The 14437-nt window shown below is 39.5% G+C and overlaps 1 protein-coding gene across 1 annotated transcript; it reads right to left on the minus strand.

Annotated features, from left to right (window-relative positions):
- Positions 1–8801: 8801 nt before the first annotated feature.
- On the minus strand, positions 8802–11449 carry LOC133885825 (acyl carrier protein 2, mitochondrial-like). The gene is made up of 2 exons (XM_062325578.1): positions 11117–11449; positions 8802–9232 (listed from the first exon to the last, which is right to left on the minus strand). Exons 1-2 carry the CDS (start codon positions 11432–11434, stop codon positions 9056–9058), a joined length of 495 nt encoding a protein of 164 aa, XP_062181562.1. The 5' UTR covers positions 11435–11449; the 3' UTR covers positions 8802–9055.
- Between the last annotated feature and the right edge of the window lie 2988 nt (positions 11450–14437).

Below are 14437 nucleotides of genomic sequence, written 5' to 3' on the forward strand. Positions count from 1 at the left end.
GCTATTTTTTTGTCCAAATTATATCTTTATTCGATTTTGGAAGCGATAAGCATGCTTGTTTAATGTAATTGTTAATATCTATAACATGTTTGTTTTCTTTGATTCAACATATAAAGTAAGCCTCTCTCATGGTATATTATATAATTACATATGGCTAAAATGTGTATAGAGTTTTATTTGACTTCAATTGGTATATGCTTTAAATCTATCAATTGGTTTCAATTCCATATCAAATCAATATGCACCGTTTATGAGAGAGTTTACCCTATGTGTTGAGATTTTTGCTAATATCTTCGGACCCAATGAGTTCGGGGATCAAATTGTATTTCAATGAGTTTTAGGTACAATGAAAATACATTGGATGCTTGGGTTAATAAAAATGAAGGTCCTTCCAATAAGAAGATTGTTTCAACTGGAATTCATGAAGAAGATCTTTATCCTTCAATTAGTATTATAAAGAAGATTCTCTCCTTCAATTTCAATTGGAATAATAAAGAAGGATCGTATCAAAATGAAGCCAAGCTAGGATGAACAATAATCTATTACATAAATCCAATGTCTTCTCGATAACTTGTTCTTAATTCATGCATTTAATGCCATAGATTCAACCTTGTGTAGGTTGCATCATAGCATGAAAATAATTTGTGAAAATTTATTTTTCTTGCAAGTGGCTAAAAGCCTTTTTATTGCAAATATGAACAATTTGAAGTAGCATATTTTTGTGAGAGCTCTATAATCGTGTTTATAATTTATCCAATCCTAGATACGCAAAAGAATTCATATCATATGCTTGAATTACTCTTATATGTTGTTGAGAATGGCAAAATCTTTTGCTTGAGGTTTATAGTCCGCTTTGATTGACTCTATTGAACATATAAGCTTATGAGATATTGACTCTTTGTGATAAATGAAAAATTAATTGTAATATCAACAATTTTGCTATATTCAATTTGAGCATAATCCATTGCACTTGTGTTTTGGATATTAATTTCGGACTCATGCTTGACTTGCCTTCGATTGAATTTGTTTCAATTGGTATCTATTTCAATTGGCATCTCTTTCAATTGGCATCTGTTGTAGGTATCTAATTGATATCTTTTGAAATTTTAATTGGTGTCTTTTACAATTCCATTTGATATCTTTTTTATGGTATCTTTTTCAAATCTTATTTGACATCTCTTTAAACCCCTTTGGCCCATTGTATAGCATGATCTCCTCACATTGTTTATAATTGGATAAGTGTATTTGATTTTACTGAAATTATGAGAAATACGCATATCATAGGGAGATCATTCTATATATGGCCATGCATTAGCTTTTGATGATTCCTTTTTTGGGATAGGGCTAATGTTCTTAGGAGAGAATTTTTTTTGGACAAATCCTCTCTATTTTCAAGTACTCCAAAATTCTTCCATTTTGACATTGATATTAATTAGGGGAGAATTTATACCATATGTTATATTTGTAAGAGGGCTTTGATTATGGGGGAGTTTTAAAGATTATGCCTTTGAGGAATGAGGTGAAGGTTTTTTCATGCATAAGTTGCATGGTTTTGCTTTGGATTGCATATTCAGTTTGATATATACATTATTATGCTTGCTTCATATGTATAAAGGAAACTCCATCCAAAATTTGAGATAGACAATACATGCAATGGTATTCAAGATTCATTCACACATGTATAGATTGTGGGAGAGTTTTCTATATACTTATGTTTAATTCTACTAACATCAAATATGTTTGTGATGTTTCATGTTTTCAAAACATGTTCTTTGCATACATTCGCCTTCGGATTAGATGTATACTTATAACTTAAATTTTTTAAATATAACCATCTAGTGAGATTGTCATCAATTACCAAAATAAGGGAGATTGAAGGTTTATCTAGCCTCTAAGTGTGATTTTGGCAATTAATGATAATGCCTATGGACTAACAATTATGTTGAGAATTGTTTGCAGTATGTTCCATAGTTGATGCATGATTGATAGAGAATGGATTAATTGAGGAATGCCATGAAGATCAAGAGAGATGCATCGAGATCAATGAGCTCTATGTGATGCTCATAAGATGAAGGAGAAGCTCAAGAAGATTGATGTTAAGCGTGAAGACTAAGTCACTTGTGAAAATTAAGTGACTAAAGGTATGAGATTGTCAATTGAGTTTTATGGACTAACCCATGTGCTTCGTGCCTTGGGGGTGAACCAAATGAAGATGACGTGAAAAGTGAAGTCTCCTATACTTGGTGCATGGTAAGCTATCAAGAGAGATTCATTAAGCTTCCAGAGATCAAGTGAAGATCAAGATGGAAGTGGGGATAATCATCATCATCAAGAGAAGAGGAGTTGATGATGAGCCTTGAAGAGCCATGAGAAGTGCCAAGGCTTAGATGATATGTTCGTCAAGTCCGATAGGATTGCTCAAGAAAAAGGTATAACTAGTTTTGCCAGTCTCAAAGAGTTTGGTGGGAGACTGAATTATAGGATTGATAGCCATACTATCAAGAGGGTCTGCTGAAAGCGTTGCTCAATTGTTGTGTCGAGTAAGCAAACCATGTGCTTAGTGCGGGATGGGTTTGTGTTGAGAGTTCGCTTTAGCAGTCTGGGGTATCTAAAATGTGTTTTAGATCTAACACTTTTTGTTGTTGGCCTTAGTGGTGAAAAGTGGTTGTAGCCAATCCTTAGTGATGTTTGGCATGCTCCATATGGTACCTAGTTTAATCTTGGGGGATTAAGCTTTATACAATAGATGAAAGTGTTAGCATCATCTTTCAGAGTGTTCCTAGTTTTGATCCAATATTGTTGAGATCATAAATTTAGTAGGGATGTGTAGCCATCTGAATAAGCTTTCCATAGAGTCCAAATTTACTAAAATCGAACATTGAGATAAAAAATTATCGTCATTTTTCTGAGTGTCAGCTGTGCTGATCAGAAGTTCTGATGAATAGTTCAGATGTTCCGATGTGTTCAAAACATCCGATTTTAAGAAAGTCGGTGCTCTTTATTTGGGGTTAGTTTTAGATCAGATGTTCCGATTCATACAACAGATGTTCCGATGTGTTATTTTTTCCAGATCTAACCATTTGGATTTGAAGGATCAGATGTTCTGATCTGTGGATCAGATGTTCCGATCAGTGCAAAATCTTTCCAATGGCTAGTTTTTCAGAGTGGGGTATAAATACCCCTTGTCCTCCTAGCGTGTTGGGGGGATTTTTGGCTGGCTTTGTGGTGCTGAGAAGTGATGTTAGAACTTAGTGTTCCACCTTTGAGTGCTCCCCTCTCCTTTCTATCGAAGAATTTGTGAGAATCAAGTCTTTGTAGCTTAGTAAGGATAGAGTGAGGTGTGTGGAGCTTGGGTTGCTCGCATATGTTGCATTAGTTTTGTGCTTTTGAACACTTGGCGTTGATCGTGCATGAGTTTGGGAGCTTGTTACTCTTTGAGTCCACCATCTCCTAGACGGCTTGGTGGTGTGATTGCCGGCAATCTCCTCAAGTGAAGATTGTGAGAGGGCCCGAAAGTTCTAGTGGAACTCACCATCTCCGGAGATAAGGAAGAGTTGGCTATAGGGGGGATGAGGAGTGCATGTGTGCAACCTTGTGAAGAAAAGAGTTGAAAAAGACCCGACTCAAGTGTGACTAAGCTTCCTCAACGGAGACGTAGGATATCGATGGAAATTCGAACTTCGGTAACAAATCATTTATCTCCGTATTTCCTTACTCTTCTGTATTAATTTGATATTCATGCTGGTATGCTTATTTGTATGTGCATTGAGTTAATTTCTTGATATTCAAATCTGTCATTTTGCACTGATCGGATGTTCCAATGAACAATATCAGAACACCAGAGGAGCAGTAACTTCAGAACATCCGATTAGAGTTTTCTGCATATCTTGCTAGATTTAAATAATCTTTGTCAAACTAGGATTGCGACATTCACATTTGTTTAGGGTGATTGTGCACTATTTGAGCCTAGTATATTTAGATTTTTCACTTGTGAAAAATCTGTTAGTTTATTTCTGCTGCGAGTTTAGGACAAATTTCATAAGGGTATGAACTTTTACAAAAACATCTATTCATCCCCCTATAGGCAATATCATTGTCCTTTTAAGGTGTCCTAATTCACCTCCCTCTTAGGATGTCACTGATCCCTACAACGGGGACCATGCTCTCTGGCTTACAAAGTAGTGGCTGGTTTTCGACATCATGGTCGAGCCCTACTACTCGGACAGGGTGTACAGGCAGTTCGGGTATCATCAGCACTTTCCCCTGGAGCGTCGACCAACAGACAGTAGTCACATGTAAGTATTTCTTGTTACAGGTGCTTTACTAATCATGTTTTCAATTCCATAATCGTAACTTTGTCTTGCAGGATGGCGAGGAAGGGTTAGGGTATCACGTACAATGAAACCTGGACGGCAAAGATGCAGCCATGGCTGGAGCAGTGGATGAACGCAGCTGTAGACCTCCACACCCCTAGCGTCCCTCATGACTCGTCGACGGAGGATGTGTACTTGCGTTGGTTCCACATGGCGACACAGGTTAGTTGCATCATAGTGCTTTTGGAGCCACCGCAGCACGAGCCAAAGATCACCGACACTTCCGTTATGGAGCCTACGGTGGCGTACCATGCCATGGTACGTGAGACTTATTATATTCTACAGACTTGCATTCTTATATTAAATGTGTTATCTCATGCATTGCAGTCGACACGTGCAGGGACATCGACATAAAGCTACTAAACTTCGTGGACCGCTGGGAGTTGGTCGCACCTCAAGTTGACTTAGCCGAGCTAATGGTTGGTCTGTGTCAGCTCGCACGTTGCTACCTCGATGGGTTTCGACGTGCTTTGTGCCAGAGGTTACCGGACGTCGTCAAACCTAGCACACATAGGAGGTCTCCAGCACATGCTCAGGCTACGACGCCACAATTCGACACAGAACCAACATCGTCATCTCAGCCACCACCGGTGTGCTACATGCCGACTCCAGGTTTCTTCGCGGGTGCTACAGTTCTAGATCCGTCACTCTCAATTTGATCACTCAGGATTGCACCTTACAATTTAATTATTATGTGATGCACAACATTTGACATGGTGCTACCATGCAACAGTTCCAGACTCCTTCGACGTTGCGTGTAGCTCGACGCACTCCCTACCGAACGACTGGTTCATGGTTCCACTCGATGAGGAGAGCCCATCACAAACAATGGGGGCACCTCTACCGACGTAGTTGTCGCAGGCCGACCCTATCACCCCTGCAGATGATGCACGCCTTGTCACCCTCAGCGCTAGCCCTTGACATACTCCACCGACCACTTGCGTCATAGAGCAGTTGGCTAGCATAGGTTGATGGGTGTGCCTAACAAGTGTGTCTGTGGCCATGGTGACCCCCTTGACTGTGGTATTAGATAGTACTTGGACATATTTATGTTATTTCTATTATGTGGTTGCCATTTCATGTAGGATGTTTATGTCAGCACCATGTTATCAACCATGTTTTTATTACCTGTGTTCTCGTTCCTTCCCAAAGAATAACATCATGCAATCGTATACTCTTTTGAACCGTATCAGCGTGCCATCTATCAGGCAATAAATCATATCAGCATGCCGTCGTGCAAAGAAGCAGAACGCGAAGCAGCACATGAAAGAAGGGGGGACAAACCCTTGTTCACGTAGTAGGATCTATTGTAAACCATTCACTTGCAACTTGCCAAATAAAAACTTCACATTACGAACCCTACTACTATTACGTGTGCAACCAGAATAAAATGTTACATGACATGGTACGAATTATTCAATTACAAACAACACGGTACAAGAAAATATAACGTAAGGCTAAGGCAACACATCGGGATACATTGCTTCTAGTCATACTGACTTAGAATAAACTGCGAAGACTCTCCTGACTCCCAAAATCCCCCATCACCATAGTGCGCCTTCGGTGGTGGTGAAGGAGGAGGAGGAGGAGGAGAAGGAGGAGGAAACTTTTGGTGACATGAGTAGGGGGCACCAGGGATCGAGGCATATGGTAGGATCGTCGATGTGGATGACCAGCTCGTACTCCTCTTAAGGGATTGGAATAGCATGAACCTCATGTTGCAGGTCGAAGATACGATATTGCAGGTGATGGATGTACTCCTGGATGTTCTGTTCAACGGGAAGATCGACCCATGTCGTGTAGTGGCAGCTCTCATCGTCATTTGACTCCTGCAAATACATATAAATTAAAGACTAAAATTTCTAAAAATATGATACTGAACATGTTGGCACTCTCACCCTTCCAAGAGGACATCAGAAGAATCGACAACCTCTGTTAATGCTACCATCATACATATGCACAACGCAGTCGTATCCATGGGAGCAATTCGACCACTCCTTTTAGGTGGTCGTAAGTCCTCAGATGATGAGGTGACAGAAACTCACTCTTCCCCTGCAAAGGGAAGTTCTTGAGTGGCTCCTCGTACTCAGTAGGACCAAAGGAACCCAGCCATATCACTAGTGCCCTCCCCACGCGAGTAGACCCTCTAGTTCCCTCTCTCCCACCTCTAGTAGCCATTGTTTCATTGTGCCTACAGTTTGGACTATGTGAACCCTTTTATAGATGCACTATCGCGAATTAATTATGCTAACATTACCACTAAGCCTTATGTACGACACTTATCGTAACGTTTAACCATAATCCAACGATTTAGGATAGAGCATTTTCATATGTACGCTTTTCATAACTAGATGGCTTTTCATAACTAGCATATTCAGACGTAAACTTTTTAGATGTAGGTTTTTAGATATAGCCTTTTCAGAAATAGACTTTTTATATGTAGCCTTTTCAGAAATAGTCTTTTTAGACTTAGGTTTTCAAGCAAAATTTCTATTGACTTAGTCCATGAAACATCACTGATTTTCTGTATAAATAACAGCCCATGAGGCAACTTGTCCAAACAAACCAAAGCCTTCTCCTCTTACCAAAATGGCCTCTGATCCTCGCTTGAAGAAGTCAATGCCAGATCTTTTGCTTGCTAGGGTTGAAGTTCCGATGTGCTGGTGTGGAGATCTGTGTAGGGTTAGGAAGTCCAACGAATTCTCGAACACCTACGACAGGAAGTTCTTCATGTGTTCCAACTACAAGTATGACCCACTGGAGGGCAGCATCTGTGGTGGCTACCATAGCCAGGTACTCACATATTGCAAAAGTAAAACACAATTATCTATCATTTACCACTTATGAATCTTTCCTTATTTGCTAGTCTCCGCTGCCACTATGCAACTTCATACAATGGATCGATACTGAGTAGAGTGAAATAGGTGTTTTCCTCGTACACACCCAACACCGAGTGGCATGGAAAAGATTCCATAAAATAGAAGCTGATGAGAGGAGAGAGGCGACCCGCAAACACCTACAGGAGGAAGAGAAGAAGAGGAGTAGAACCGTCTCAAAGCGGAGGCGAGGGAAATAGGGAGAGGAAGCGCGAGGGGGTACGTCGGGCTTGTGAGATGGACCTGAGGTGGCGAGGAAGGGAAAGTACCCACACCACACTCAGTAGAGTGTTAGTAGTAATCATCTAGTTTCAATTCCCTATGACATGTTAGGTTTAGAATTAGTATATGTCTATGTTATTTTATAATTGTACCATACAAGTCAATGTCATTGTTAGTTTATGTATGTGGCTTCTTTAAATTTTCTAAGGCATGCTAGGTTTGTCATCGGTACATGTCTATGATAGAATGAAAAATGTATCGAATATGTCACTATCGTTGTTAGAGTCGGTGTATGGCATGTGGTGCTTCACGCAGTTTAACATTTCAATATTTCAAGCGGTATTGTTTAATGCTGACATATGCCTAACCCGGCTATATGAATGTACACTGAATTTTGCTATGGTTGTGCCTTACTAAATACATGATTCTTCCCAAATTAAGAAACCATTAAAAACAAAAAAATTAAAGAAAATTTATCTATCGGCACGCCGGTTCCTGACAGGCCTGTTAGCATTTCATGTGCCGATAGGCCTACCAGCTATCACATAGCCCGACAACCATCTCGGTGTGTACCCAGAGGCCTGTCGACACGTGGAATGCCGATGAGCACATGTTTATCGATAAGTCCCCAGGCCCACTGCCACATAGGCTGTCGGCACTCCGCGTGCTGATTGGTCCGTAGTCAGCACTTCACATGCCAATAGATAATTCTTGCAATTTTATGATTTCAAATACTATTTTTACAATTTTTCAATAAAATAATATTATTAAAAAAGTCGTTATTAGAAAGGTAAAAATTGGCGCGCTGTTCTAACCTGATGGCTGATGCCAGGACATGATATACTCTGACCGGGTTATCTCATGACTTGCATGATATCTTATTTATTTTATATTATGTCAGCGTATGCTTTCCTACTAATAAATATTATTGAATTGTGTAAAATACATTTCGCACTGCAAAAGAAGCCACAAATAAAGGTGTGATCTGCCATCAGCACATGTGTCTCTGACTGTGCCTTTGTCATGTGGGGACTCACCTATCAGCACATCAGTGTTTCAATATGCAGTTTTTTTTTTTTTTTTTTTTTACGTGTATGCATGAGTTGAATAAACCGACTTCTGCTCGGCACTTCGCAGGACTATCCACAGGACATACTAGTTCGAACGAAACGGGGCTGATTTTGGTTCCTCATTTCGAAGCTGAGAACTTTCACCAGTTCCATCATTTCACACAGCCATCCAGAGGAGGGGCAAATGGATCCAAGGATTGAAATGTTACCGAGTACTGTCGTGTCCCGAGCGCACAAGCGAGTTAGCCACAACCAAACAGTATCACAAATTTGGCCGTTAAAGGTGTTCACCACCTGCAAATGGGGTCACAAAACCAACTAACAGCCAACTTGTACACCGTTTATTCCAACGGATTGACAAAAAGAAAGAACTTCCTATCCATCAGGAGGTGCAAGCAGAACAACTTCAGATCATGCACCCACTGGGCAAGTAAAGAAAATTGGTTCTGTGTTGCATATAAGTTCCGGAGGCAAAAGCACATGAAGCAGAAACCAAGAAATGCCGCGAACGCCCTTATTTTGCTTGAGGATGCGAAGCGATGAAGTCGACCGCTGTTTTGATGGAGTCAATCTTCTCTGCCTCGTTGTCAGGGATCTCGAAGCCAAATTCTTCCTCAAACGCCATCACAACCTCGACAGTGTCCAAGCTATCAAGTCCGAGGTCCTTCTGGAAATGTGCAGTAGACGTTACCTGCAAGATTTGATGGAGAAACAACAACTGATTAATGATGGTTCTGATCTAGAGAGCTACTTTGTTTGCTCTAATTTGCACCACTGCAAAGTATAAATATTATTATGAAACTACCACTCTGACCTAAGAACAATTAGTTTTCATTTATTTTGACTTTCAACATACGCAAATCACATTATTTCAATACAACACTGCACTACAGGCTGACCAGAGTGTGATTCCTGCCTTACTCTTGAACATTTTAAGTGCTGTTATGTTGTTTCTTGTATTATCTACAAGCAATCTGTAGGCATAGTAGCAGGCGCACAATAATGCCGTACCTGTTTCTCGCCCACTGAAATCACTAAGCCCACAATTTCAAGCTACATATTGAGTTACTGTCTCATCCTTACTTCCTTAGGTGCCAAATCAAATGATTAGAAATATGCCTATCTAGCGCACCGTTGGCAGGCAAGAGTACAGCACTAAGCTTGACTGAAAGTATTCAAGTTGTACATGAGTTTAAATTAGCCTACTTGACCTCAGCTTTACAAGCTGGAACTTAGTTCAAATAATTGCCACAAGATTGAAGATTTTACTCCAAAAGCATTTTCCCCAACAGAGGCACTCAGTACAAAAATATGTTAAATGCCATCCACCTGTGTCCATCAGAATCAACACTCCTTACACCACATTTCAAGTGAACATCGCTGCACAATTTTTTCTCCAACAATGCAGGAGAGCTGCGTGCCATTTCATTAAGAAGGAATAAAGGTAGTACAGAAAAAAGTCAAGTCCGGGAGAAACGAAAAATGAATCAAAGCAGGCATTGACTACATAGTTGAGATTTGTAAATAAGACCAGGAGTCTAGGATATCAAGATAACAGATCAAACGACTGTTGCCAACATCCTAGTTGCATTGCATCTGACAAACACAAACTGGAGAACTGTTAAACTGACTTCAAAACTGAGAACCGCAAAAGCAGTATTATTTTGGTCTGTAACAACGGTACTTGTTTCATGAAATACAATATGTACTACAAGTTAAGCGAAGCACAGCACTACTGATACAACACAATGTGAATACATTTTTCATTGATAAACTCTACCAAATTTAGGTGTGAAAGAATGACAAATTACACAATTTGATGATTTTGGGTTTTCCGTCAAACACACCCAAGGATTAGATTGACTGACAACAAACTGGGTCAATTTCCAATAGGGCAGACAAAAGCTCTAGTGGTCATCTAAGCATATATTTCGTTATTTCAATCACCAGTTCACCACTTGACCACTTTACAATCATGAGAGTAGGCTCTTTTAATCATATGCTCACAAGCTCCAGAACTCTAAAAAAAGAAACAGGACAAGCGAAACCTACAGGAGCTAACTGTAGATTTAAAACTGAGCTAAATAAAACACAGCGCCGACCGCTGACGCTAGGTAACACACCACATCTGAACTAGACTGAACTCGAGGTATGACATCGTGAAATTAGTTAAGACATTGATGCAAAACCAGAGCACTATCCAGTGTCCAATGAGTACCACATTAATCAGTAATTAAGGAATTTCGTCATTTCTGAATCAAACTTTCATAACTATCAGACTGAATCGTCAAAAGTAAAGAGGCTGCCGTGTCCTACTCCTCTACCCCTTCATCATCTCCAACTGGAACGCTGCTTAAAGATCACTTGATTTCTCAACTAAATGCTTCACAATCACTTAAACGTTTACACCGAGCTCTTCATGGAGCGCCCAATTCCCTCTACCACCCTGACGCCACCATCTGGTGACGCAAGCTGAAAACCCTAAACCCTCCAGAACAGATCCTGATCCACGCACCGAACCAAACGTACAGGCCGCCGCACAAGCATCCGCAGCTACGAGATAGATCGCGCTCACCTTTGCAGGCTCAACCTTCTGGAAGTTCTTGACGACGGAGACGACGCGGTCGGCGACCTCGCCCTTGTCGAGGAACGACCCCTTCGTCTCCTCCGTCATGGACGACAAGAGCCGCCGGGCGACGGGCACGGTCCCCGCTGCCGCCGCCGCGGGACGCGCCACCGGCACGCGGATGTGGGTCAGGAGGGCTCTCCTCGCCGCCGCCATCGCCATTTTTCCTCTCTCGATCGATCGGAACAGGTGCGCGGCGGCGAGTGGGGTGGGGAAGGAAAGCTTGTGCTGGTACGGGCTGATACAAACCGTGATCCGTCGGGCCATATGTGCAGAATGAATCTGCGGCCCAGTTCAAATAACCTAGACTAACAAATTCATGGGCTTCTCTATAAAAATTCATGGCCTGAATGTTACATACCGCCTACCGATAGGGAGTTTTTTTTATTTCTTAAATAAAAAGTTACAATAATATGTGTCTTTTTGAAAAATCACATATCTAAGACTCCTGTCACCATTTCAATGGATGACAAATTAAAAAATAAATCTATCGTTCTTTCAACAGGCGACAAATTAAAAAATAAATCTATCACCCTTACAGCGGATGACATGTTAAAAAAAACAGCATTCTAATGCTCTCAAAATTTAAAACACTATCAAAACAATAATAACTTCTTTGAAAAAATGTATGGTATAGATGATGCTATAATATAGCTACCTAACAATTTTCAATTCAAACAATTACTTATACAATAAGAAACAAAAAAATATATAAATTTTATTGTACAGAGTTTGTACAATGAAATTTGCATTTTTTTGTTTCTCATTGTAGATCATATTTTTGTCTAATTTTTTAGAGATCATAGTATCATCTACACCATGAAATGATTTAGATTTTTTTTATGAAAATTTCGATTGTGTTTTGAATTTTGGGAGCAATAGAACATAGCATTTTTATTTTTAAATATGTCGCTCGTTGAAAGAAGTTTAGATGTGCAATTTTTCAAAACAGACGCCTATTTTTTATAATTTTTTGATTTAAGAAATATATAAAAAAATCGCCGGATAGGCTCATAGGCGGATACTACCATACTTGATTTCCCCTCTTAAAAAACCAATTTGTGATTTTTGTTATTGTGAAAAAGTTAAAACAATATACATGGCCAGTACAATGGCGTTATTTTATAGGCCGTCTGATGTATTACTAAGTGATCTTTAGACAATTTTTAAAAAATCCCTATAATAGATTATCTTTTCAATTATCTCGTAATAATTTTACGAGTCCTTAACTGTAGCAAATCAATGTTGTGAGTTGCATGGCAATGATAACTCTTACAATGATTTGGGAGCAGTCCTGTTGTCTTAAATTTTAGCTTACTAGCAACTGTACACATGTTTCATATACGTGGAATTAATCCAGTATATACCAATCCGAAGAAGTAAAAAATAGCATAACAAAAGAGAGATTTACGTACATGAAATTCATAACATGATCATATAAATTTAGGAGGGAGGATGATAATGAGTAACTGGACAGAAAGGTGGAGGGGACTGTATCGTCTAGAGTTGGTTGTACATAGTAACGCTATGAGAATGATCAATATGGTGACCTATTTATAAGGGGATAAAAACAATTGTCGTATAATACCTTGGTGTACAGATAGCGCAACGGAGGTGACCTTCGTGGAAGACAACGGTGGAGGCGATGCATGGATGGCGGCACACCCTCTCCAGAAAGCCAACGCTGTAGACGAATTGAAAGGTGACGTACCCTCTGGAGAAATCTGACAATGAATGTATGGAAGACACATATTAGGAGATTGAATGTATTTTTGGAATGTATGTAAGGCAAATATTAGATGTCTAGGTATAAAAAATAGAAAATTAAATATATTTTTAGAAGGAGAAACGTGATCTAACTTTATACGGTGACCGTTTGACCAACTTAGGTGGACCGTGGAGATCGATCAGATCTGTCATAACTCGTGTATTTTATAGGAGTATAGATGAAGTTAGGTAAAATGGTCCACATCAACCATCTTATAGGTCGTCTCATGCACTGCCATGTAGGAGTTTATGATTTTGTTGTCTCGCTAAACAACAACTTCATAAGCTAAAACTTTGTGCCACAAGATGACTCACACACCATTGTACCGTATGTCTTTGCGATGGGTATATTTTCTTCCCTTCCATCGATCCATAAATTAAAGGGACTTGGAGTTGCTATGAGACAACTACAAAGACGATCTATTGTAGGGGTTATCAGTTAAGTCATCTCAAAATTATGTAGAGGCTATGAGACGGCTTATAAGATGACACCCTTGTTTTTTTTAGGCGAAGACAGTGGGGGAGGCCCCTACAGTTGGGATTTTATTAACAAAAGAGGACATTGTACAAAGAGAAATTATACAGAGGACTTCCATGAGATCCAAAGAAACAAGAAAAGCTAAAAGAGAAGGTCAAGCCAGCTTGAAATAACTACTCTAATGGAGTCTTTAAATCTATGAAATTGCAGATGGGACTCTTCCAAGAAGAAATGCATGGTATATTAGTCTAAAAGATAAAGCCATTTCATTGCTTCCAAATTTGCCATGCAGCAATAATGAAGGTTTCCATGAAGAAAGGCTGAGAAAAATCATGCTTAGCCTTCAACATCATGCCAGAGAAAGGAAGATCGTAGGCCAATGAAGATGAATAGATTTCCAGCATCTTTTACTAAAAGAACATCCCAAGGAGAGATGAGAAACAGTTTCCTCATCATGTTGATCATATAATACACAACTGTAATTATTGTTATTGACCTTAAATTTTTTCCTCTTGAGAATATTCCTTGTATTAAGTATATCAACCAAAAGCAGCTAAGTAAACACTTTGAGTTTGTTGGAGCATTTGGACTTCCATAACCAAAGAAAAGGTTGGGGTGGCTGAAGATTCTTGAAAGGATGATTGTAAAATTTCTTAGAAAAATATAGAACCCCAAATGTAGTTTCATTATCCTTTTCATCAGTATGAATTTGAATACCATTTATCTTTTCTTGTAAGCTGAGATATTCCGTATAAGCTTGTTCAGAGAGAGGAATGCAAAATTGTTCTTGAATGATGTTGTTACTAAGAAACCCCTTGACTGAGATTTTCTTATTCTTTGCAAATGAAAAAAAAAGCCTTGGATAAAGACCCTGAAGAAGGTGACTATTCCATACATCACTCTAGAATAAAACTGTTGTACCACTGTCAACTGTACAAGAAGTAATTCCTCTGAATAAATCACATAACTTGAGAATATCCTTCCACCAAAACATCCAACACTGGTAGAAGCTAAAGGAGGGGCAA

This window comes from Phragmites australis, chromosome 11 (genome assembly GCF_958298935.1).
Source record: "Phragmites australis chromosome 11, lpPhrAust1.1, whole genome shotgun sequence".
Taxonomy (NCBI): Eukaryota; Viridiplantae; Streptophyta; class Magnoliopsida; order Poales; family Poaceae; genus Phragmites; species Phragmites australis.